Consider the following 23,699-nt stretch of genomic DNA (forward strand, 5'->3'; position numbering starts at 1 on the left):
TACCAAAGGATATCACTCAGAAATGAAAAGGAATGAACAACTGAAAAAATAAAACTACTTGGAAGAATCTCCAGGAAATTATCCTGTGGGAGAAAACAACAGCAACAACAAAAACAACAACAACAACAAAACAGACACATAGACCAATGGAGCAGAATAGAGAACCCAGAAATAAATTCTCTCATTTACAGCTAACTCACATTCAACAAAGGTGGCAACTTTGGAGAAAGGGCAGTCTCTTCAATAAATGTTGCTGGGAAAACTGAAGATCCATATGCAGAAGAATGAAACTAGAGCCCTATCCCTCACCATACACAAAAATAAAATCAAAATGGATTAAATACTTAAATCAAAAGCCTGAAACTATGAAACTGCTGGAAGAAGACACTGGGGAATGCTCTGGGACATTAGTCTGGGCTAAGATATTTTGTGTAAGATGTCAAAAGCACAGCCAAAGCAAAAATGGACAAATGTTACTACATCAAACAAAAAAGCTTCTGCACCACAAGAGAAAAAATAAAGTGAGAGACAACCTGCAGAATGGGAAAAAATATTTTCAAATGACCCATCTGACAAAGAATTACTGAACAGAATATACAAGACACTCAAACAACTCAATAACAATAAAAAATCTGACTTAAAAATGGGCAGAAGATTTGAACAGACATTTCTCAAAAGAAGACATACATATGGTCAACAGGTATATGAAAAATTGCTCAATATCACTAATCATCACAGAAATGCAAATCAAAACTACAATGAGATATCTCACCCCAGTTAAAATGGCTTATATATGAAAGACAGGCAATAACAAATGCTGTTGAGGATGTGGAGAAAGAGGAGTCCTTATACACTGTTGGTGAAAATGTAAATTAGTACAACCACTACTTCAGAACAGTTTGGAGGGTTCTCAAAAAACTGAAAATAAGACTACCACACGATCCAGCAATTTCATTAGTGGGTATACATTTTAAAGAAAGGAAATCAATATATTGAAAAGACATCTGTGCTCCTATGTTTATTGCAACAATATTCATAATAGCCAAAATGTGAAATCAACCTAAGTGTCTATCAGTGCATGAATGGCTAAAGAAAGTGTAGTATACATTTGGCCAGGTGCGGTGGCTCACGCCTTTAATCCTAGAACTTTAGGAGGCCGAGGCAGGTGGATCACTTGAGGTCAGGAGTTCCAGACCAGGCTAGCCAACATGATGAAACCCCATCTCTACTAAAGATACAAAAAATTAGCAGGGCATGGTGGGGTGTGCCTGTAATCCCAGCTACATGGGAGACTGAAGCAGAAGAATTGCTTGAACCCGGGGGTGGAGGTTGCAGTGAGCCATGAACACACCATTGCACTCCAGCTTGGGGAACAAGAGTGAAACTCCGTCTCAAAAAAAAAAGAAAAAACAGAAAGAAAGCGTAGTATACATATACTACATTCGTACATATATATATGTATATATACATATACTACATTCATACATATATATGTATATATACATATACTACATTCATACATATATATGTATATATACATATACTACATTCATACATATATATGTATATATACATATGCAATAAAATATTATTCATCCATGAAAAACAAAATGAAATTCTGTCATTTGCAGCAACATGGATGGAACTGGAGGTCATTATATTGAGTGAAATAATCCAGGCACAAAAAGACAAGTATTCCATGTTCTTTCACTCATACTTAAGTGAGAGCTAAAAAAGTTGATCTCATTGAGACAGCTAGTAAATTGTTCATTACCAGAGACCAGGAAAGTTAGAAGAGAGAGAGAATGAAGAGAAGTTGATTGATGAACACAAATACATAGTTTAGTATAAGAAATAGGACCTAGTATTAAATAGCTTAGTAAGGTGACTGTAGTTTATAATAATCTATTGTATATTTTTAAAAAATAGCTGGAAAAGAAGGATTTGAATAGTTCTTACATAAAGAAAAGACGAATATTAAGATGATGGATATCGTAAGTATACTAACTTGATTTTTACAAATTCTATGGATGTATTAAATGATCACATGTATTCTAAAACTATGCATCTATTATGCATCAAAAATTGAATTAAATAAGGTTATATAGTATCATATATAATGTTCTTAATATGATCAAATAACAGAGGCGAAGAACAGATTATTAGTTGTCAGAGATTAGAAATGTGGTGAGGGAGGAGGGCAAGAGGGATGCTGGTGTAGTTATGGAAGGAGTACAGGAGAATGCCTGCAATGATGGAACTGTTCATACAAAACTTGACTGCATTAGTGGATGCAGGAACATGCATATGTGATAAAATTTCACAGAAATAAACATGCACACACACACACACACACACGTAAAATCTGAGTGGTGAATTTTGTCAAGTCCATTCCCTGGTTGGGATATTGTATTATAGTTTTGCAACGTGATACAATCTGGGATAATAAGAGTAAATGAAAATACTATTTCCCACAAGTGCACATGAATATACAATTTTTTCAAAATAAAAGGTTTAATTATAAAAAGCTAGGATTTTTCAATAGAAAAAAACAAGATGTATAATCAAAATATATATGTAGTTACATTAAAGGTAACTAGACTAATTTGATTTAATGACCAAGTTTGCTACTTTGGATTCAAAACAAAAAAGAATATTCCAAATATATGTATAATATATAGATGTGTATATATACATATATATTTAATGCAGAAGGGGCATATTTTATACAGTAAGACTATAAAAGTTTAAAGAATAGGATAGAAGAACATACAAGTAGATATTAATAAATAGAAATCTGTCTTTTATTTATCCTAATACAGATAGACTTAAAGGCAAGAAACATTTCCAAAGGTACTGGACATGCCATAATTATCAAGCATCATATAACAGGAATTTATAAAAATTCTAAATCTACTTGCATCTGACAACATAATTAAATATATACAGCAAACACTGACTCAACAATGTAGAGAAACACACAGATCTACCATCATAGTGGGACACTTTACCATGTTTATGTAAAACCTAATACAATAAACAGAAAAAAATCATGAATGATGCAGAGGATCGGAGCCTCTAATGAACACATATGACCTAATTGAAATACGTACAACACAGCACTAAAAAAATGACAATATTCATCCTTTATAAAGATATATAAAACATTTCCCAAAATAACGTATATGCTGAGTAAAATCAAGCCTCAACAAATATCAAAGGATTGAAATCATCTAGCATGAAATTATGCTAAATAGAAATAGCAAAAAAAGATAATTAGAAAATCCCAAAATATTTTGCAATTTTGTGATACACTTTTAAATAGTCCATAGGTCAAAGAAGTAATTATAACAAAAAATAAAACATTATCAAATGAATTTTTTAAAATACATGAATATCAATACTTGTGGATTTCTTATTCTGGCCAAGACAGAGTGGCCTCATTCTTATCAGATGCTTTCTGATGCAACTAAAGAACTTCACACATGACATGACAAAAGTATGGGAAGCCCCTGTGAGGTGAACAGGTAAGCATGAATGGCTAGGGACTTCAAATTCAGGGATAAAAAAAGTGCTGAGTCCGCTGGGTTTTCCTCCTGCATGTCCTAGACATGACCCTCTGAAACCTCCAATCTGAATGGCTAACAGCAAGACTTTTAAAAACATAAAGCCTCCAATAAAAATCTGTAACTCCTTTTTAAAGGACTAGAGAATGGGTACAATAAAAACAAAACAAAACCTTTTGGCAATACCTGCCCAAATCCAGTCAAATACCAATGGAACCATTGTCTCCCTGTTCACAAGGTTTTCAGCAGGGCTTAACAAGAAGCTGGTCTTCCATCCTACACCTTAAAGAAGCAGGCTCCAATTTCCCTGCCAGGGTAGTGTCAGTGGGGTGTCATGGACAGCTGAACCTTCATACTCACCTGCAGCAATCAGAATAAATGGGCTTGTGGGAGATGGGGCAAGTACTGTGCCTCCCCTTCCATGCTGACAAGTGTGGCCCAGCAAGGAGCTGAGTCTCTCCCACCATCATCACCGCAGTGGAATGAGGTGGTGGGAGGCGGAGCTAGTTGCCCTCACTTATCTGTCCACCTCCTTCCTTATGTCAGTAGAATTCCCTGAGGAGCTGAGCTTCTACCTCCAACCTTTAGTAACCAAGAAATATGAATAGCCCTCTCCATCTGCCTTTCCAGGTGTCAGCATGGTGCAGTAGGAAACTTAACATATACACCCACCCAGTCCTCACAACAAAGAGATTGCCTGCTAAAAACAACAAGAACAACAACAACAACAACAACAACAAAACCCAGATTAAATAGTAATCTGAATCTCAACATTTAATATCCAAAAAGTCTAGGATGATTTTGTTAAATCACTTGTCATATCAATATCCAGGAAAATCACAAGTTGAATGAGAAAAGAATTAATGATACTAACAATGAAATGAATGAGATATTGAAAATATCTCCCAAGGATTTTACAGTAACCATCCTAAAAATGCTTCAACAAGCAATTACAAGTTTTCTTGAAACAAATAAAAATATTTTTAAAAACTTCAAAAAAGAAGTTATTTTTAAAAGGATAAACTAGAACTGAAAAAAATAAATCGACAAAAAATAAAATGCTGAATTGGCTGAAGAGCAGAGTTAAATGACAGGAAATAAAATTTGAAAGCATAAATACAGATCAATAAAATTTTCCAATCTGTTTAACAGAAAGAAAACAGATTTTTAAAAAAGTTTCTCAGTGACATGCAGGATAATAATAAAAGGGTTAATATTTGCATCAACAGAGATCTAGAGGGAGAGAATGGAAAGTGGGGCTAATCAAGTGTTTGAAGGAATAAAGGTCAAAAACTTTAATCATACAGATTTAACAAGCAGAATAAAGTCCATTTAGGAGAAACTTAAAGAAATATGTGCCAACATACGTCATAATTAGTCTTCTGAAACTAAAAAAAAAAAAAAAAGAAAAGAAAAAAAGTCTTGAAAGCAGACAGAGGGAAAGAACATATTACTTACAGGGGACACTGATTTGAATGACAGTAGACATTAATGCCTAACATATTTTAGGTACTGAAAGAAAAGAACTGTCAACTCCAAAGTCTGTATCCTCTCAGATGAATGAAAACTAAGGGAATTAGATGTTAGCAAATCTACCTTTAAAGAATGTCTAAAAAAATTAAGCAGAAAGGAAGCAGTAAAAGAAGCTTTGAAATTCAGAAAGATCATTGATGGGTATATTTTGGGTTAAGTATAATGGATTATCCTTTCCATGAGTTTTTAAAATCTTATTTGATGGTTGAAGCAAAACTCGTAATACCACCCAATATAGTGTTTGATGTATATATAGGAAGTTAAGGTAATATCTTTACAAACAGGAAAGATAAAGGAATTTTAATGGAAGCAACATTTCTATACTTCATTTAAAGTGGTAAAACGTTACCAGTAGACTGTGATATATTACCTACACATATTATAATACCTCAAGCAACCAGTCAGAAAACTATGCAAAGTGATATACCCAAAAATACTATAAATAAATCAAGAGGTAATGCTAAACTTGCAGGAGTAACTAAAACAGTATTTGCTGGAAATGTGAAGATCTGACTACATATATTAAGAAATAAAAGTCTTAAAATTAATTATCAAAATGGACCGGCAAACTACAGCCTATGGGACAAATCTAGCCTGCCACCTGTTTTTGTGAAAAAGTTTTATTGGAACAAAGGTGTGCTCATTTATTTATATATTGTATATGGCTATTTTTGTGCCAGAAGAGCAGAGTTGAGTACTTTGTGATGGAGACATTAAGGCCTGCAAAGCATAAAATATTTACTATACAGCTCTTTACAGGAAAGTTTCCCAACCCCTGGAGCTTATATCTCTCAGAAAGCTATAAGAACAAAAATTCAAGCTGAAAAACTTAAGAAATGGAAGCAATCAGGGAAAAAGCAGAGACTCATAAAGTATACATACAAGTTAAGAGATTCAAGAAAGTCCCAAATTAATCATTTTTAAAAAATCAACAAAATGTACAACTCCTTAGCAAAACTGATCAAGATAAAAAGAGAAAAAAAGTTTCAAGAATGAAAAGGAGGGCACTACTTATCTTACACTTACCAAAATAGAAAATATATAAGAATATTAAAAGCAGAAAATAAATCTTATAATTTAGACCAACTATGCTGCTGGGCATGTGGTTTATGCCTATAATCCCAGCACTTTGGGAGGCTGAGGCAGGCAGATCTCTTGAGGCCAGGAGTTCAATACCGACCTGGGGAACATGGTGAAATCCCATGTCTACAAAAACAAAACAAAACAAAACAAAAAATTAGCTGGGCATGGTGGCATGTGCCTGCAGTCCCAGCTACTCGGGAGGCTGAAGTGGGAGGATCACCTGAACTCAGGAGGTGGAGGTTGCAGTGAGCCAAGATCGCCCCTCTGCATTCCAGCTAGGGCAACAGAGCTAGACCTTGCCTCAAAATAAATGAACAAACAAACAAACAAATAAATAAACTATGCAATATTCTTGAGAAGTAAACAATTAACAAATATGAAATATGAAAACTTAATAAAACTATCTATTGAGTCAATTGAATCCATTTCAATAAGTTAATAGCAGAGTCAGGGCTTTAACTTGTGGTTTTGTCATCAGAATAATAAGTGTTTAACTTTGTTAGATTATTATTTTGAAGCTCTTCTTTCTACTATCAAAAACATACTAAAATCATAAGGCGTATTGTGATATGTCAAAAGATTTTCAAAAGGTCTCTTTTTTCATAAACAAAACAATCATAACTCCTAAACACGGACTCACCGACTCAAATCTGTGCCGGGCACATACTGAGAGAAGCGCGAATGAAGTAGAGGGATCAGTCTGAGGTCGCACCATCGCTTCTCCCACCTCAAGCCTGGAGACGTCGGCCACGACGAGCATGATAATGTGTCCTGAAAGGAAGATAAATATTCAACGTAATTTTTTTCTTCTGTGCTTTGAGTTTCTGTGTCTCAAACCCCTTTCATCTGGGGGACATTATTTTTCCCCTAGATGATCAAAAGACTTTAATGGAATACCATGAGAAGAAGTCCAAATTATGGACACTAAAGTTGTATTGGTTAACTTATTTATTAATAGAATGCTATAAGAAGTTAAGAAAGGAATCATTGAGACTAAGAATGCTAGTGAAAACATATTTTAAAATGAGGGGAGATGGAAGGAAAGGATAAGAATGTGACAGAACATAATTTATTCAAGAATGGAAAAAGTGGGGAAAAAACTGTAACTGTAATTAACCAATTAAGTGAAAAAATAAAAATCAGCTGTAGTTCATTCAATTAGAGAGTATTTTATGAGTGCCAAGTACAATCATAAGTGTTTTTAATTTATCAGTTTTTTGCAAATATTTTTGAATAGAATAAGCATTCCTATAAAACAGCTTTCAAAACACCACTCAAGGAAATCTGTGCTCCTTTTTCTAACTTCATGTTCATAAAAAGTTTATACTTTCTTATGTTGTTTTAATTGCATATCAAGGCAACTACTGCCGGCTTAAAATTACACATATCTTAAGTTTTGTTAGAGCTTTTTTTTTCCTTTATATATAGAGGAGACTTATATTTGATAAAATTTGGGCTTTTTCACTTGATTCATGTTTCCTTCATTATTTCAGTTTTAATGTTAAAATTTCTTCATCACACCGGCACATCAAATAATATTAATATTTAAATTGGCATGGGTTGTAAGCTCAATTTGACCAGTAAACTGGTAACATTGACTTCCCTTTATTCACTAATTTTTGAGTGATAGTGTTGGAAGAAGATTCTATTTTAGTCTAGATGTTGAAACTCTGTGAAGTCTAAATATTATTAAGCATTACTCTCAGGCATTAAATTTTTTAACAATGCTTCCAGTGAAAAACAATATTACTTTTACTTAAGGTTGTATGTTGCCTGGCATTTTATGTTAATTGTTGCAGATTGAGCAAATAAAAATGTACTAAGTCAGTGGAGCAGTTTAGAATACCCGGAAGTGTGGACTGGCTAAGATCACTTAGCGAGGGGTCCCTACTGGTGACTCAATGAGCACCTCAGCTTCCAAGTCACCTGTCCTTCAATGCTACTCAGTTGCTTTTAATGCCTCTCTGGTGACTGCAAAGGCACAAACCTAGGTTTCATATTACTCTTTCTCTTGGCCTCATGTCAGATGTTATGGATGATCGGCGTGTGATGTGAGGTCAGATCTTCATGTCAGCTGTTACAGGTGGTCAGCATATGACATGGGATCAGCTGGGCGATAGTACAAGGTGGTGAGGTCTTAAGCTGCAAGTCAGAATCAGACCACTTAGATTTGAATACCAGTTTCCCAACTGACTAGTCCATTACCTGGGGGCAAGTTTTGTAGTCTCCGTCTTACTATGTTTATCTTCAAAGTGGGGATAATAATGGTAACAACTGGTAAGATTATAGCAACAAATAAAAAATTTCTTATAATCTAGCCCAGCTAAATAGCTCCATACTATTTTCAATATATCTAAAAGGCTAATGGAAATTTAACATTTAGTAAAACAAACTACTTAGATGCCTGGCTTGGTAGCTGTAAGTAAAACGTATCAAATATTATATTATTGAGAAATAATAATAAGCTGAAATAAGGAGCAAAATTATTTCTAAACATGGAACTTTTAGGGAGGGCATTCTTAGGAATATTACTGTTACTATTTAATAGTAGTTTTAATAATACCTACTTGTACTAAGTGCTTGACTTACACCACTTGCAACATCTTTGAAAAACAAAGCTATTACTATGTTCATATTTGAAAGGAAAAATAGAAGATTTTTTTATTTTTAGTTTTTGAGACAGGGTCTCACTCTATCACTTAGAAGTGCACGGTGTGATCTTAGCTCACTGCAACCTCCGCCCCTGGGGTCAAGTGGTCCTCCTGCCTCAGCCTCCCAAGTAGCTGAGACTACAGGTGCCCACCACCAGGCCTGACTAATTTTTGTATTTTTAGTAGAGACGGGGTTTCATCATGTTGGCCAGGCTGGTCTTGAACTCTTGACCTCAGGTGATCCACCTGCCTTAGCCTCCCAAAGTGCTGGGATTGCAGGCGTCAGACAAGAAGGTTTTTTTAAAGAAGTATTTTATTATTACTTCCCAACTTTTCTTCATGAGGGAACATGAAGAAGCAATAATACTGTGTGGCAGGCTTGGGTAAACAAACAAGGTTTCTGTGACCAGGCCAGAGATGTCCACAGGGATTGCAAGTGGCCCAGGACCCACCCAGCTGCACAAAGCAAGGTCCTCGTTGGCAATGACTGAAACTCCTTCCCAGAACCCCAGTGCACACGCACGCATTCCTCACTTCTATAGTAAACAATTTACCCAAGTCACCCAGCCAGCAAAGGACACCCCCAGGATTCACTCAGACTAACACCTCTTTGATAGCAGAGCCAACAGATCTACTGTGGCATATTTAACATTCAACATGGATAATCAGAGGTGAAACAATGGAAAAATAATTTGGATTGTTTTACTTGATTATTTCACATTTTGGTTATATAACTTCAGGTATATTATTTAAAGATGCTTTCTCATCTTTCATAAAATACAATAATAATTTCTCTCAAATTTTGTGTTTCTTCAATAAATGGGATAGAAAATGTCAAAGATTGTTAAAGATATGGGTAATGATTGTTAAAGATATGGGTAATGAGATGTTGAGGACTGACTCATCACCAATACATGAGTATGTTAGGTTTTACAAATCGCATCAATACACTTCATAGATTGGCAAGTATGGAAATATATGTGGCCTTTGACATTCTTTCTTGTGGCATCTTGATTTGATGCCTTTATGTACCAAAGGTATAAGTATGTCACTTTCTTATGTTTCTTCTTTATAAGAAATATGTAATAAGTCCCACTTCAGTTATTTGACTAAACAGAGTTGATGTATTTCATATTATAGACCTGCTATTTACAGTGGAACACAAGCTATCCTTTAAAGAATTTTTCTCCTTACTTATTTTATTTATGTAAATAGAATATAAATTTACTTTCTAATCATTTTTTGGAACAGTAGTTGATTTATTTTTGCATAAAAGATAGTCTAAAAACACAATCACTTTTGTGCTTTTGAGAACCATGACTATTTTTCAATAGCTCTACTCTACAATGTCAAGAATGTTGTTTCCTAAAATATTAATAATGTGACTGGAAAAGGCAGCAATTATGTCTCCTTGCTCGTTTCCCAAAATTTTACACATGCCACACAATATCCTCAAGAACAACTATCTTACCAAAACAGAACTGCACAAAGGGCAAACGGCTAACTGAGATTTTAGTAAGGATTTGGTGGCATAGGATGTATCAATTAAAGGTGTACAGTTAAGAAGAATGTTTCTCAGTCTGGTTGGCTGATTATCTGAATCAGAGTCTTCTGGTAAGCACAGAACAAATTCTTCTACTCCATCTCTAGAGAGAAGAAATTCAGTGAATCTGGGCTGGGGCTTAAGAGCCAAGGTCTTGGTTGGCAAAACAAGTGACTTTCATGTACCTTCAAATTAGTGATGTCGCACATCTTTAGAAGGAATAGATTATATTTTTATGTAGGATGGTGGAATGATGCTCATATACTATAAGCCTTTATTTCCCCTTAGACTTAAAATGCTGCCTTAAAATACAGTAAGGACATGTTAGAAAACCAGAATAATAGCTACTCAAAATTGGCTTCAGATCAAGGTATAGACATTGAAAAGGCAGTTTGTGAGCCTAGGATAGAACTGAGAATTAACACACATCAGAAAATCAAATGTTTCTTTTAAGTAGACTATCTATAATATACACGTATTCTGTGGAAAGAAAATTTGCCTCACAATGCACTCTTCCTTCCGAGTGCCCACTGTCTGTTGTTATTTCATGTCTTTGACCTCTCCTAATTTTGTACATCTCTGAGTAGAGATGTTCTCCACTTGCCATTCCTCCATCAAAGCTTATTCAAGATACAGAAGGAACAGCACGTGCTAGCCCTGGCTGTGCAAGCCTGCACGGTCTGATTACCATTGCAGGTTAGTGCTCCCGTGCAAGCAACAAAGCACACACTTGGTTTGTAGTCTCTCAACTTACGTTGAATTTTTAGTCAGATGGTCAAAATCTCTACAACTCTTTACCTCTGTTATTAGAATGCTGCTACTCATTCTTCTCTTTTTCTGCTTATGTTATAGTTAATTGTATGCTTTTGTCTATAGATCTGGATCTTAATTTTTTTGGGTTAAAATCATAATTAACAGCTCCCCAAAGTAAAATAGCTAGAGGGGTATTTCCACAGAGTAAGTTCTCAACTAAAATGCATTTAATTGATATGCATTGAGATTTTTGTCTTTATTTTGAATATACTTTATTTTGTTTTCATATGGTTTTATTATTATTCTCTATAGCATCATGATACTTTCAATTTCCTTACACTGAAATATCTTCAGCAATGTCAAAAGAATGTTCAATCCTAACGCTAAAAGGAAAATAAAATGTGCCTCTGGAAATGGGAAGACATAGCTCCAGTAAGAAGAATTTATAACAGTTGCTTTCTTTTTAATTTTATAAAACTGAATTTATTTGGGATCAGTCATGTTGTAGAATTGGAGTGATTTTCTTGCTGTAATTACAGTCTTATAAGGAAGGACATTATTCTATATATGTTTTTCTATACGTCAATGGAATGGATTAAAAACAAACCAGAATGATTTCTACCCTTAGACCTGCCACTCTGACTCCTCTGCTCTGCTTATTATACAGGAGTTCAAGGGTATGAGGCAAGACCTAAAACAAAACAGCTCCAAACAGCTTTCTCCCATTCTGAAGTAAGTTGCTCTTGTTTCTGTCTTAGGAGCAGAGTTGAGATGGAGATTCTTGTGTGAGGGACACGTGGAGGGGGCACTCTCAGGAACAACCTCTGAGGACTGATGGAAGCAGGGCATGTGGTGCCAAACACCCCTGTGAACTCTGACTCCCAGGCAAAGGGGATCCAGACAAGAGGGATAAGCTGTGAATGGGCACAGCCAACACCTCCAGCTACTGAGGGCAGGTGCACCAGCGCGGTGAAGGAAAACAGAAGTGGATCGAAATTATCGAAGACATCTGGATCGGGAGGGAAGAAGGTGAGCAAAGCAATTACAAAATAAAGAGGTAAAAAATTTGGTTGTATATCTAAGTTTTTCATTAGGAAACCTGTATATTTCCTCATAAATTTTAAGTCACTCCAATCATGCTGTATTGTGGTTTTAAATGCCACTTATTGTGTGGCAATTATTTCTTTGGCAAAAAAAAAAAAAAGTTTCAAAGATGGCCACATGAAATATATCCAGCTGAAGTTGGTTTTAGAAAATATCCCTAGATTTGTACAGATAACCTTTGGTGTTGGCAAATTTCTTTTTACGAAGGAAAAATGTTGACAACTTGAGGGCCTAAGGTACTCAGCTGAGGAGTAATACTAGGGAAATCAGGTACCGTGAAAGCCATTCAGGACTGAAGACATTCAAAAAGATTGCTTTGAAGTAAAATGCCACTATTTTGACAAAAATTTCAAATTGCAGGATGAATCATACCAGTCGGTTGAAGAAGCTATATGACGTATGTACCATGATATGTGGAATAGAACAATAAAATTCTGCTTAACGTCAGCTCTGCTTCTCTTTATGTTTGTAAGCATGAAAGATGATTGTTAGATCTGCTTATAACTAGAGAAAATTATTTCTTTAAGAATGTGTGAGTGTTTTGAAGGATGAAATGCAAGGAACTTCAAAAACATTTATAAGATATTAAAATCGATTTACTCAAAATGCAAGTAGAGAACAAAGATTAAAATTTTATTAAATATCTATAAAACAAAGTTTAATTTTAACTTTTACTAAATACATGTATAGTTAAACGTTCTTTACATGTTAAAATAATGTGTGAATCGGATTTTCCCACTTTGCAGTAACTGCTTACTGTGAATAAAGTTGGCTAAAAAAATCCTAACAAATGGCAAATTAAATAGTTACTTTTAGTTAAGTAATTTCAAAAGAAAAAAGTGAGAAAACTAATGTCAAAGCATTTTGAACCTGAAATCACATATAATGTGCAATGTTCTAAAATGATTGTATATTATATATCCCCAGTGACATCACCAAGTTAATAGTATCTATTTCTTGAAAAGAACTTAATCCATACAGACTTGAGAGGGGAAAAAATGGCATAAGAAACCTGATCTATTTATTTTCCATTTCTTGTTTATCATAATTCTTAAATGATTATGCAACCAGGGATTTCCTATCTGTCAGATAAATCAGATTCACTAGCAGTTTTTACAAACTATGTGTTATCTCCTTATTAATCTGAGCTATGCCTGGGTCATCTTACTGTATTGTTGGGATGGTAGTTGAGATGTAAGCCACTGTCACAGAGAGGAGAGGAGGTGCCACTGCTCTGGTCACTTGGAGCACCTGCAGGAGACAAAATTATAACATTCCACTGGTGAGAATGCCATAACCTTCTAAACTGATGCATTCCATTACACTTTCAAGGACACTCAGTAATATCAATTAAATCAGATATTACAATACAATTTTATTTCAGTTATACTAAAGCCAGAGTTTTGCAAGTAAGCCAAGTGACTACAGGTATCTGGGCACTAAAAGAGACTCACAAAAATTTGTCTTTGATTTCAGAAACATTAAGACTTTATGAAGGAAAATGTACAGGCTTATAAAAAGTATTATTTTGTTTAATTATCTAAAGTGGCCTGCTTTTAGAAACCATACTTAAAATAATGCAAGATTTTGGTTGTCTACAGAGTTCTATTTAATGTCATATTTCAACCAAGTGGTAAATCCTACCCTTAGAAACTATAATTTTCCATGATGCAAAAATGCTTGCATGTTCTGTTTTTATAGGTACTCTTTGTTAGTATTCAAGTATCCATTAAAATTATCAAATTTTGTATAATTGCAATGAAAAAACCATATTAGATTTTAATGAGATGCCTACTAATATCTATTTTTTAAAGATGAGTAATGCCTTAAAGATTTGTCATTTTCTAAGATTTCCCAGTTAAGTACGTATTAGAGTCACAATTAGTATACATAATTCCTGACTTCTGATTACTTGATTTTTCTAAAGATATTTTTAAAAGTTAGTAATGTCTATAAATATTACCCACAAATATAATTGACACTCAATTAATATTTGAAATATTATACTTGATTTCAAACATCATAGGTCATAGGGAACACTACTTACATAGTAGTCCATGTGCTAAAAAAAAGATATTGTTCTCTTCTATTACTCTCACATTCTGTAATTTTCCTGGAACTAAGAAGGGAAATATAGGCTTTCTCGCTATACTGATCCGGATATAATTTTTCTAATCTTTAAACTGTAAGAATATCACACTATATTTTAGTTATTTTTCCTGTGAAGTTTATTTGCATTTATATCTTCTACAACATTTTAATGTATATATGTATTACTTTAAAGCAAATGTATATACATATTATTTTAAAGCATTTACATTTTGAACTGAACAAAATAAAAATACAGCATATCAAACTCTGTGAATGAATCTTAAGTAGTCATTTGAGTGAAATTTAAATGTTTAAATACATACACCAAAAGAAGGTAGGTATAAACTTAATGATCTTAAGAACTTAAGAATGGAGGAGCAAATTGAACCAAAGCAAAACAAACAAAATAAATAAAAAATAAAAATAAAACTGGGAAAAATTAAATAGAAAAGAGAAAATAATAAAGAAAATTAATTAAGGCAAATATCAGATATTTGGGGAAACTAATAAATTAGATAAACCCATAGCAAAAAAAAATTTAGAAAAAAGAGACAGAAAATACAAGTTATCAACATCAGGAATGAAGGAGGGGTCATTACCGAGAGCTAATGGATGTTAAAAGGAATGATGAGCGGTCATGATAAATAACTTCATGAAAGAAATTGACAACTTAGTTGAAGTGAACAAATACATTAAAAAAAAAATCTAACCAAAATTTACAAAAGAAGAAAGAGACTATCAACTCTTATGGACATATGCAAAAAAAAAAAAAAAAAGTAAACAATATATTAGCAAACCAAGCCTAGTAATATATGAAAAATATATCACATCATGACCAAGTAAGTGGTATTTACTCTAGAAATGCAAGCTTGGTTTTACATTCAAAATCCATTTTAAACATTTACCATATCAAAAGGCTAAAGAACGAAAGCATATATGTAATATTTCAATGTATGTAGAAACATATTTGAGAAAATTCACCATCAATTTTTATTTTTTACAAAAAGCAAATTAAAAACTTTAGCGTTCTAGGAATAGATGTGCTCCTCTATCTGATAAATAACATCTTTAAAAACCTATATCCAGTACCCTAACTAATGACAAAAAAAAGCCTAGATTATTCCCCACCAGTATCAAGAGAAAGAAAGGGATGTCTACCCTTAACACTTGTTAAAAATAAAATGGAAGTCTTACCCACTGCAATGGGAAAGTCAAAATAATTAAAGAAATGTAGATTGGAAAGGAAGAAGCAAAACCTTATTTGCAGATAACGCAATTGTATATATAGAAAAACGTTAAGAATGCAGAAAAGTCTTTCTGGAATTAATAATAAAATTATGCTATGTTACAATATGTTAATATATAAAATTAAATTATATTTTATGTGTTGGCAATAAACAACTTGACAATGAAGTTTTAAAATATTATTTACAATAAAATTAAAACATAAAATGCATATAAATAAATTTAATGAAAGATATGCAATAATTCCAAATTAAAAAGACTAATATATTGCTGAGAAGAAAACATAAATGAAAAGGTATATCATGTTCATTGACTAAGACTTAAAGTTATTAAGAGGTTAATCTCCAAATTGTTTATGAATTTAATTTAGTTCCATTCAAAATTCCAATACATTTTTTATGCAAATTGGCATGCAATTTCTAAAATATATGCAGCAATACAATAGATGTAGAATAGCCAAATGATCTTTACAAATTTCAAAGTTGAAGAACCTATTCTAGGTCACTTTAGGATATGTTACAATAATAAATAATATGATTTTCATTTAAAAAATAGACATGTAAATTAGTGGAAATAACAAAGTATCCCAAAATAAATCCAAACATGTATGATCAAATCATAATCATATATATACATATATCAAATGCACACACACATAATTGATTCTTATGTAAGATGCACAAATATATAAGATATATTATAAACGTAAACATAAAAGCTAAAGCAACAAGCCTCTAGAGGAAAATAAGAAAAAAAATATTTGCAACCTTGGGGTAGGCAAGTATGTCTTAGAGAGGATACAAAAACAATAAAAGGAAATAAAGCTTCTGCTAACAAAGACAACCTCAAGTGAAAAATGTAGATATACAAAGACTAAGAGAAAAATCTTCATAATTTATATCACTGGCAAAAGGCTTATATAGATAATATTTTTAAAAACTCATGCAGTATAATAGTAAAAAGAACATACCAACAGAAAAATGGGGAAAAGTCTTGAACAGAAGCTTTCCAAAAGAAGATATGCACATGGCCAATAATCACACAATATGGAGATAATTATTATTAGTCATCAGGAAAATGCAAATTAAAACTACAATAAATTTCACTGCACACTCAATAGAATGGCTGGAAGAAATATTTGAGCATCAAATATTGGAAAGAATGTAGGGCAACCAGTGCTTGCATACCTTTCTGGGGAACACAGTGGGAGTTGTTTAATAACATGCTGACTTTGGGCCGGGTGCAGTGCCTCATGCCTGCAATCCTAGCACTTTTGGTGGATGAGGCAGGATGATCACAAGGACAGGAGATTGAGACCATCCTGGCCAACATGGTGAAACCCAGTCTCCACTAAAAATACAAAAATTAGCCGGGTGTGGTGGCAAGTGCCTGTAGTCCCAGCTACTTGGGTGGCTGAGCAGGAGAACCGCTTGAACTCAGGAGGCAGAGGTTGCAATGAGCCTGGCAACAGGGCAAGACTCCATCTCAAAATAAAAAAATATATATATATGTGTGTATATATGTGTGTGTGTGTGTATATATATATATATATTCGTAATTTATATAATTCCATTTAAAAATTCCATTTTTATTTACCATTCTGAAATCCTAGGGCACGGATAGGTCCCTTAACAATTATGGTGAATCTACTCTGCCTGTGCTCTAGAAATGGAACAACAAGGCCTAGATGGCAGCATATCTGTTTACAGCAAGGTTTACTGAATATTTAAGCCCACTGTTGAGACCTACTGCTCAGAAACACACACACACACACCCTGAAACACACATCAAAACACATTCCTTTCCAATAATCACTGCTTATTGACAATGTTCCTGGTCACCCAAGAGTACTGATGAAGATGGACAAAATTAATGTAGTTTTCATGCCTGCTAACACAAAATCCATTCTGCAGCCCATGGATGAAAAAGGAATTTCAAAGTTTCATGTCGTATTATTTAAGAAATATATTTAATACATATATATATATAAAATACATATATATATATACACACACACACACATATATATATGCTGACTTTGATGAAGTTCAGAAAGATGGTGGAATAGAAACCTCAGACCTTGCTTCCCATAGACACACCAACTTTTCAACAATATATAGTTAAGAAAGCTTTAAAGAGTGCTCCAGAAACTGGTTAATAAGTCACAGTAACCCAGGTAAGCTCAAAGCCAAGAGCAGCCACATTAAAAATGGGTAAAAAGACCATTTCATTTCACCCATGACAGCCCTTCCACTAAGCTGGAATAACTTGGTGTGATCAGAAGTAAATGTCAAACTTGCAGCCACTCTCTAGAGTGGAAGAAAAGCAAAAAACACTCATCCAATATTCCGGCTTTTGGGGGAGTGCACAAGGGTCTGGTTTCTGTGTCACTGACTGGGTGCACTGATAGATAAAGCATACTCTGGATGCCTGAGGCTCAGAGAACACAGAAGAGTTCAGGGGCTCATTGCAGCACTAGAGAACCTGCAGTTCTGCAGCCAGACCAGCAGAGGAAATAGTAATTATAAGGTCAGGAAAAAGAAACCAATAAACCTCTCTTTTGGGATATTACATGCCCAGAGAAGATGAATCCCCTGAAAATGTTTGGGAGACACTTTACCCAGGCTGATTGGTGAAGTTCTTTTCCGGTGTGTAATCAGTTAGAAAAAGTCTAAGAGACATGGCTGATTTTTTCAAATTCACAAATCCCAGAAAAAAAATAACAGCACAGACATATGAAGCAACAGAGAAAAAAAATAAACCACCGGAAACCAAGTAGAAACCATGGTCTATAAATTATCTTTAAAAACACAAAATAATCATCTCAAAGAAGCTCAGTGTGCTAAAACAAAAACACAGACAGCTAAATAAAATTAGAAAAATTGTGCATGAACAAACTGAAAATGTCAAAAAATATAGAAAAGACAAGAAACCCACACAGAAATTCTGAAGATGAAGAATACAATAATGAAGTGAAATATTCACTAGAGATAATCAACAGCAGATTTTATCAAGCAGAAGAAAAAGTGAATTCAAAGGCATGACATTTGAGGAGTAAAAGGAAATTAGAATTAGGAAAAGTGAAGAAATGCTAAGAGATGTATATGACACCATCAAGCAGACCAATAGACACTTTATAGAAGTCCGAAAAAAAGAAGGAGATGGGCAGAGAGCTTATTCAAAGAAATAATTTTCAAAAATGTCCCAAATCTGGGGAAGAAAATGAACATTCAATAGAAGAAACTTGAAGATCTCCAACTAGGATGAACCTAGAAAGGCTCACACTGAAACTCATTATTATCAAACTGTCAAAAGTCACAGATAAACAGATAGTCTTGAAAGCTGCAAGAAAAAAAATGCAATTTTGCAGGTAAAGGGAAGATCTCATAGATCAACACATTTCTCAGCAGAAACATTATAGGGAGAAAGGAGTGGGATGATATATTCAAAGTGCTGAAAGAAAAATAAAATCAGCCAATCTAGAATACCATACCCAGCAAACCTGTTCAATAAATTTGAGGGAGAAATAAAGATCTTCCTAAATAAACAAAAACCATGGGACTTCATCACCACTAGAACTGTTTTACAAAATTGCTAAAGAGAATTCTTCAAATTGAAGTAAAAGAACACTAGACAGAAAGAGAAATGCATATAAAAAATAATGTCCTCTGGTAAAGGTAGATGTAGACAAATACAGAATAATGAAGGTGTATTCATAGTAATTTTTATTGTGGTACAGAATTTAAATGATAAAACTGTGAAAAATAACTATACAGTCATTCCTCCATGGGAGATTGATTCCAGGACACCCTTCACATACCAAAATTCACATCTGCTGTAGTCCCTTATATAAAATGATGTAGTATTTGCATATAGCCTATGCACATCCTTCAGTATATTTTAAATCATCTCTAGATTGCATATAATACCAAATACAATGTAAATAATATGCATGTAGTTGTTATACTGTACTGTTTATTTGTATTATTTTTATTGTTGTGTAATATTTTAATTAATAATTTTGATTTGTGGCAGGCTAAATTCACAGATGTGGAATCTGTGTCACAACTATACCTATACAAGTGGTTTAAGGGATATAAAATATAACAAGTTGTATTTATAAGGCAGTGTATGTGATTGACATGGAGTTATCAGTTTAAATTCACTTATTTAAAAATGGTTAATATTATTTAATAAAGTATATTAACTTATGATTATTTCTTGCCTAGGTGACTTACTTTTAATAGAAAATAATAATTTAACAAGTATATTTGTCCATTAAAAATAGGTAAAAGGGAATTAATAACAGCAAGATTGTGGGATAGAAATCTCTATATTTCATTTCCCAACAGAGACACTAACTTGAAACCAATATATGGTATAGAAGGTGGGGAGGGGATGTAAAGAAGTAAGATCTGTGTACTGTGATTAAGTTATTATCCATTTAAAATAGATTGTTATAGTATGTTCTATGCAATATCTATGAGAGTCACAGAAATACCTATAAGGGATACACAAAAGAAATTGATACAAGGATCAAAGCATGGAACTACAAAAAACAAGGAAACAAATGAAAGTAGCTAAAGAGGAAAAGAGGGGCACTGTAACTATAAGACATACAGAAAACAACAAAACGACAGCAGTTAAGTGTTTCCCTATCAGCAATTATTTAAATGTTAAGTCGAATAAACTTCCAAAACCACAGAGATAAAGTGGTTAAATGGATTTTAAAACCCAATATCCAAGTACAGACATATCTCATTTTATTACATTTTGCTCGATTTTGCTTCACAGATTTTTTACAAATTGAAGGTTTATGTCAACCGTGCATCCAGCAGATCTATATGCTGTTTTTATAATAGCTTGTGGTCACTTTGTGTCTCTGCATCACATTTTGGTAATTCCCACAGTATTTCAACTTTTTCATTATTATTATACGTGGTATGGTGATCTGTGGTCAGTCATCATTGATGCTACTATTGTAATTCTTTTGGAGCTTCACAAACCATGCCACATAAGGCAAGGAACTTAATGAATAAATGCTGTATGTGTTCTGACAGCTCAACTGACTAGCTGTTCCCCATCTCTCTCCCTCTCCTTGGGCTTCCATATTCCCTAAGACACAATAATATTGAAATTAGAACAAAGAATAACCCTACAATGGCCTCTAAGTGTTCAAATAAAAGAAAGAGTTGCAAGTCTCTCACTTAAAATCACAAGCTAGAAAAGAATAAGCCTGGTGAAGAAGTCATATTGAAAGCCAAGATAAGCCAAAAGCTTAGCCTCTTCTGCCAGTTAGCCAAGTTGTGAATGCAAAGGAAAAGTGTTTGAAGGAAGTTAACAGTGCTACGCCAGTGAACACATGCATGTTGAAGCAAAACAATCTTCTTACTGATAAGGAGAAAGTTTTAGTGGCCTGGATAGATCAATCCATCCACAGCATTCCCTTAAGCCAAATCTTAATCCAGGGCAAGATACTAACTCTATTCAATTCTATAAAGGCTAAGAGGTGAGGAAGGTACAGAAAAAAAAGTTTGAAGATAGCAAATGTTGCTTTATGAGACTCAAGAAAAGATACTGTCACCATATATAAAATTACAAGATGAAGAAACAAGTGCTGTTGCAGGAGCTTTAGAAGCTATAACTAGGGCTAGGATTAATGATGAATACGGCTTCACTAAAAAACAGATTTTTGATGTATCCATTAAATAGCCTCATATTAGAAGAAGATGACATCTAAGACTTTCATAGGTAAAAGGAAGTCAAGCCAGGTACAGTGGCTCATGCCTATAATCCCAGCACTTTGGGAGGCTGAGGCAGGCAGATCACAAGGTCAGGAGATCAAGACCATCCTGGCCAACATGGTGAAACCCCATCTCTACTAAAAATACAAAAATAAGCCGGGCATGGCAGTGCGTGACTGTATTCCCAGCTACTTCGGAGGCTGTGGCAGGATAATTGCTTGAACCTCAGTGGCAAAGGCTGCAATGAGTGTAGATCACACCTCTGCACTCCAGCCTGGGTGACAGAATGAGACTCTGTCTCAAAAAAAAAAAAAAAAAAAAAAAGGAAGGAAGTCAATGTCTGCCTTCCAAGCTTCAGCGAACTCTTGTTAGGGGCTAATGCAGCTGGTATCAGTTGAATTCCATTTTTATTTACCATTCTGAAATCCTAGGGCACGGATAGGTCCCTTAACAATTATGGTGAATCTACTCTGCCTGTGCTCTAGAAATGGAACAACAAGGCCTAGATGGCAGCATATCTGTTTACAGCAAGGTTTACTGAATATTTAAGCCCACTGTTGAGACCTACTGCTCAGAAACACACACACACAAACACACACACACACCCTGAAACACACATCAAAACACATCCCTTTCCAATAATCACTGCTTATTGACAATGTTCCTGGTCACCCAAGACTACTGATGAAGATGGACAAGATTAATGTAGTTTTCATGCCTGCTAACACAAAATCCATTCTGCAGCCCATGGATGAGAAAGGAATTTCAAAGTTTCATGTCGTATTATTTAAGAAATATATTTAATACAGGGACAGCTGCCATAGATGGGGATTACTCTGATGGACCTGGGCAAAGTCAATTGAAAACCTTCTGGAAATGATTCTCCATTGTTGATACTATTAAGAATACTCATGATTAATATTGACGGGAGTAGGTCAAAATATCAATATTAAGAGGTATTTGGAAGAAGCTGATGCCAACACTCATGGGTGACTTTGAGGAGTTCAAGACTTCTCAAGTAGAGGCAGTAAGTGTAGATGTGATGGAAATAGCTGGAGAATTACAATCAGAAGTAGAGCTTGAAGATGTGACTGAATTGTTCCAATCTCATGAGTGTTTTCTTGAGATGGACTCTATTCTTGGTGAAGATGCTATGAACATTGTTGAAATGACAATAAAGCATTTAGAATATTACATAAACTTAGTTGATAAAATGGTTGCAGAGTTTAAGAAGATTGACTAATTTTGAAGGAAGTTCTAATATGGGTAAAATCCCCCAAGAAGATTTCATGTTACAGAGAAATCTTTCATGAAAGGAAGAGTTAATGAATGTGACAAACTTCATTGTTGTCTATTTCAAGGAATTGTCATAGCCATTCCAAACTTCAGCAACCACCACTCTGATCAGTCAGCATCCAACAATAGAGAGATTAACAAAAAGGCTGCAAATCAGTGAAGGCTCAGATGATTCTTAGCATGTTTTAGCAAAAAGTATTTTTTATTGTACTTTAAGTTCTGGGGTACATGTGCAGGAAATGCAGGTTTGTTACATAGCTATGCATGTGCCATGGTGGTTTGCTGCACCCATCAACCCATCACCTACATTAGGCATTTCTTCTAATGCTATCCCTCCCCTAGACCCCCAGCCCCCATCAGGCCCTGGTGTGTGACATTCACCTCCCTATGTCTATGTGTTCTCAAATGTTCAACTCCCACTTATGAGTGAGAACCTGGTGTTTGGCTTTCTGTTCCTGTGTTAGTCTACTGAGAATGATGGTTTCCAGTTTCATCCATGTCCCTGCAAAGAACATGAACTCATTTTTTTATAGCTGCATAGTATTCCATGGTGTATATGTGCCACATTTTCTTAATCCAGTCTATCACTGATGGGCAATTGGGTTGGTTGCATGTCTTTGCTATTGTAAATACTGCTGCAATAAACATATGTGTGCATACGTCCTTATAATAGAAAGATTTATATTCCTTTGGGTATATACCCAGTAATGGGATTGCTGGGTCAAATTGTATTTCTCGTTCTAGATCCTTGAGGAATTGCCACCCTATCTTTCACAATGGTTGAACTAATTTACACTCCCACCAACAGTGTAAAAGCATTCCTATTTCTCCAAATCCTCTCCAGCATCTGTTGTTTCCTGACTTCTTAATGATCACCATTCTAACTGGCATGAGATGGTATCTCGTTGTGATTTTGATTTGCATTTCTCTGATGACCAGTGATGATGAGTATTTTTTCATGTGTCTGTTGGCTGCATAGATGTCTTCTTTTGAGAAGTGTCTGTTCATATCCTTCGCCCACTTTTTGATGGGGTTATTTGCTTTTTGTTGTAAATTTGTTTACATTCCTCATAGATTCTGGATATCAGCC

At 34.3% G+C, this 23,699-nt stretch overlaps 1 protein-coding gene across 6 annotated transcripts in view; it reads right to left on the bottom strand.

Moving 5' to 3' along the window:
- Nucleotides 1–23,699, bottom strand: part of SNTG1 (syntrophin gamma 1) — an 880,400-nt gene that overhangs the window by 249,604 nt on the left and 607,097 nt on the right. For all 6 annotated transcript variants that reach the window (XM_055349267.2, XM_019032962.4, XM_055349266.2 and 3 more), the window contains 2 exons: nt 13,402–13,484; nt 6,823–6,953 (listed from right to left, as the gene is read on the bottom strand). In XM_055349267.2, coding sequence (XP_055205242.1) covers nt 6,823–6,953; nt 13,402–13,484 — 214 coding nt within the window. The remainder of the gene's footprint in view (nt 1–6,822; nt 6,954–13,401; nt 13,485–23,699) is intronic.

The sequence above is a fragment of the Gorilla gorilla genome, chromosome 7 (genome assembly GCF_029281585.2).
Source record: "Gorilla gorilla gorilla isolate KB3781 chromosome 7, NHGRI_mGorGor1-v2.1_pri, whole genome shotgun sequence".
NCBI lineage: Eukaryota > Metazoa > Chordata > Mammalia > Primates > Hominidae > Gorilla > Gorilla gorilla.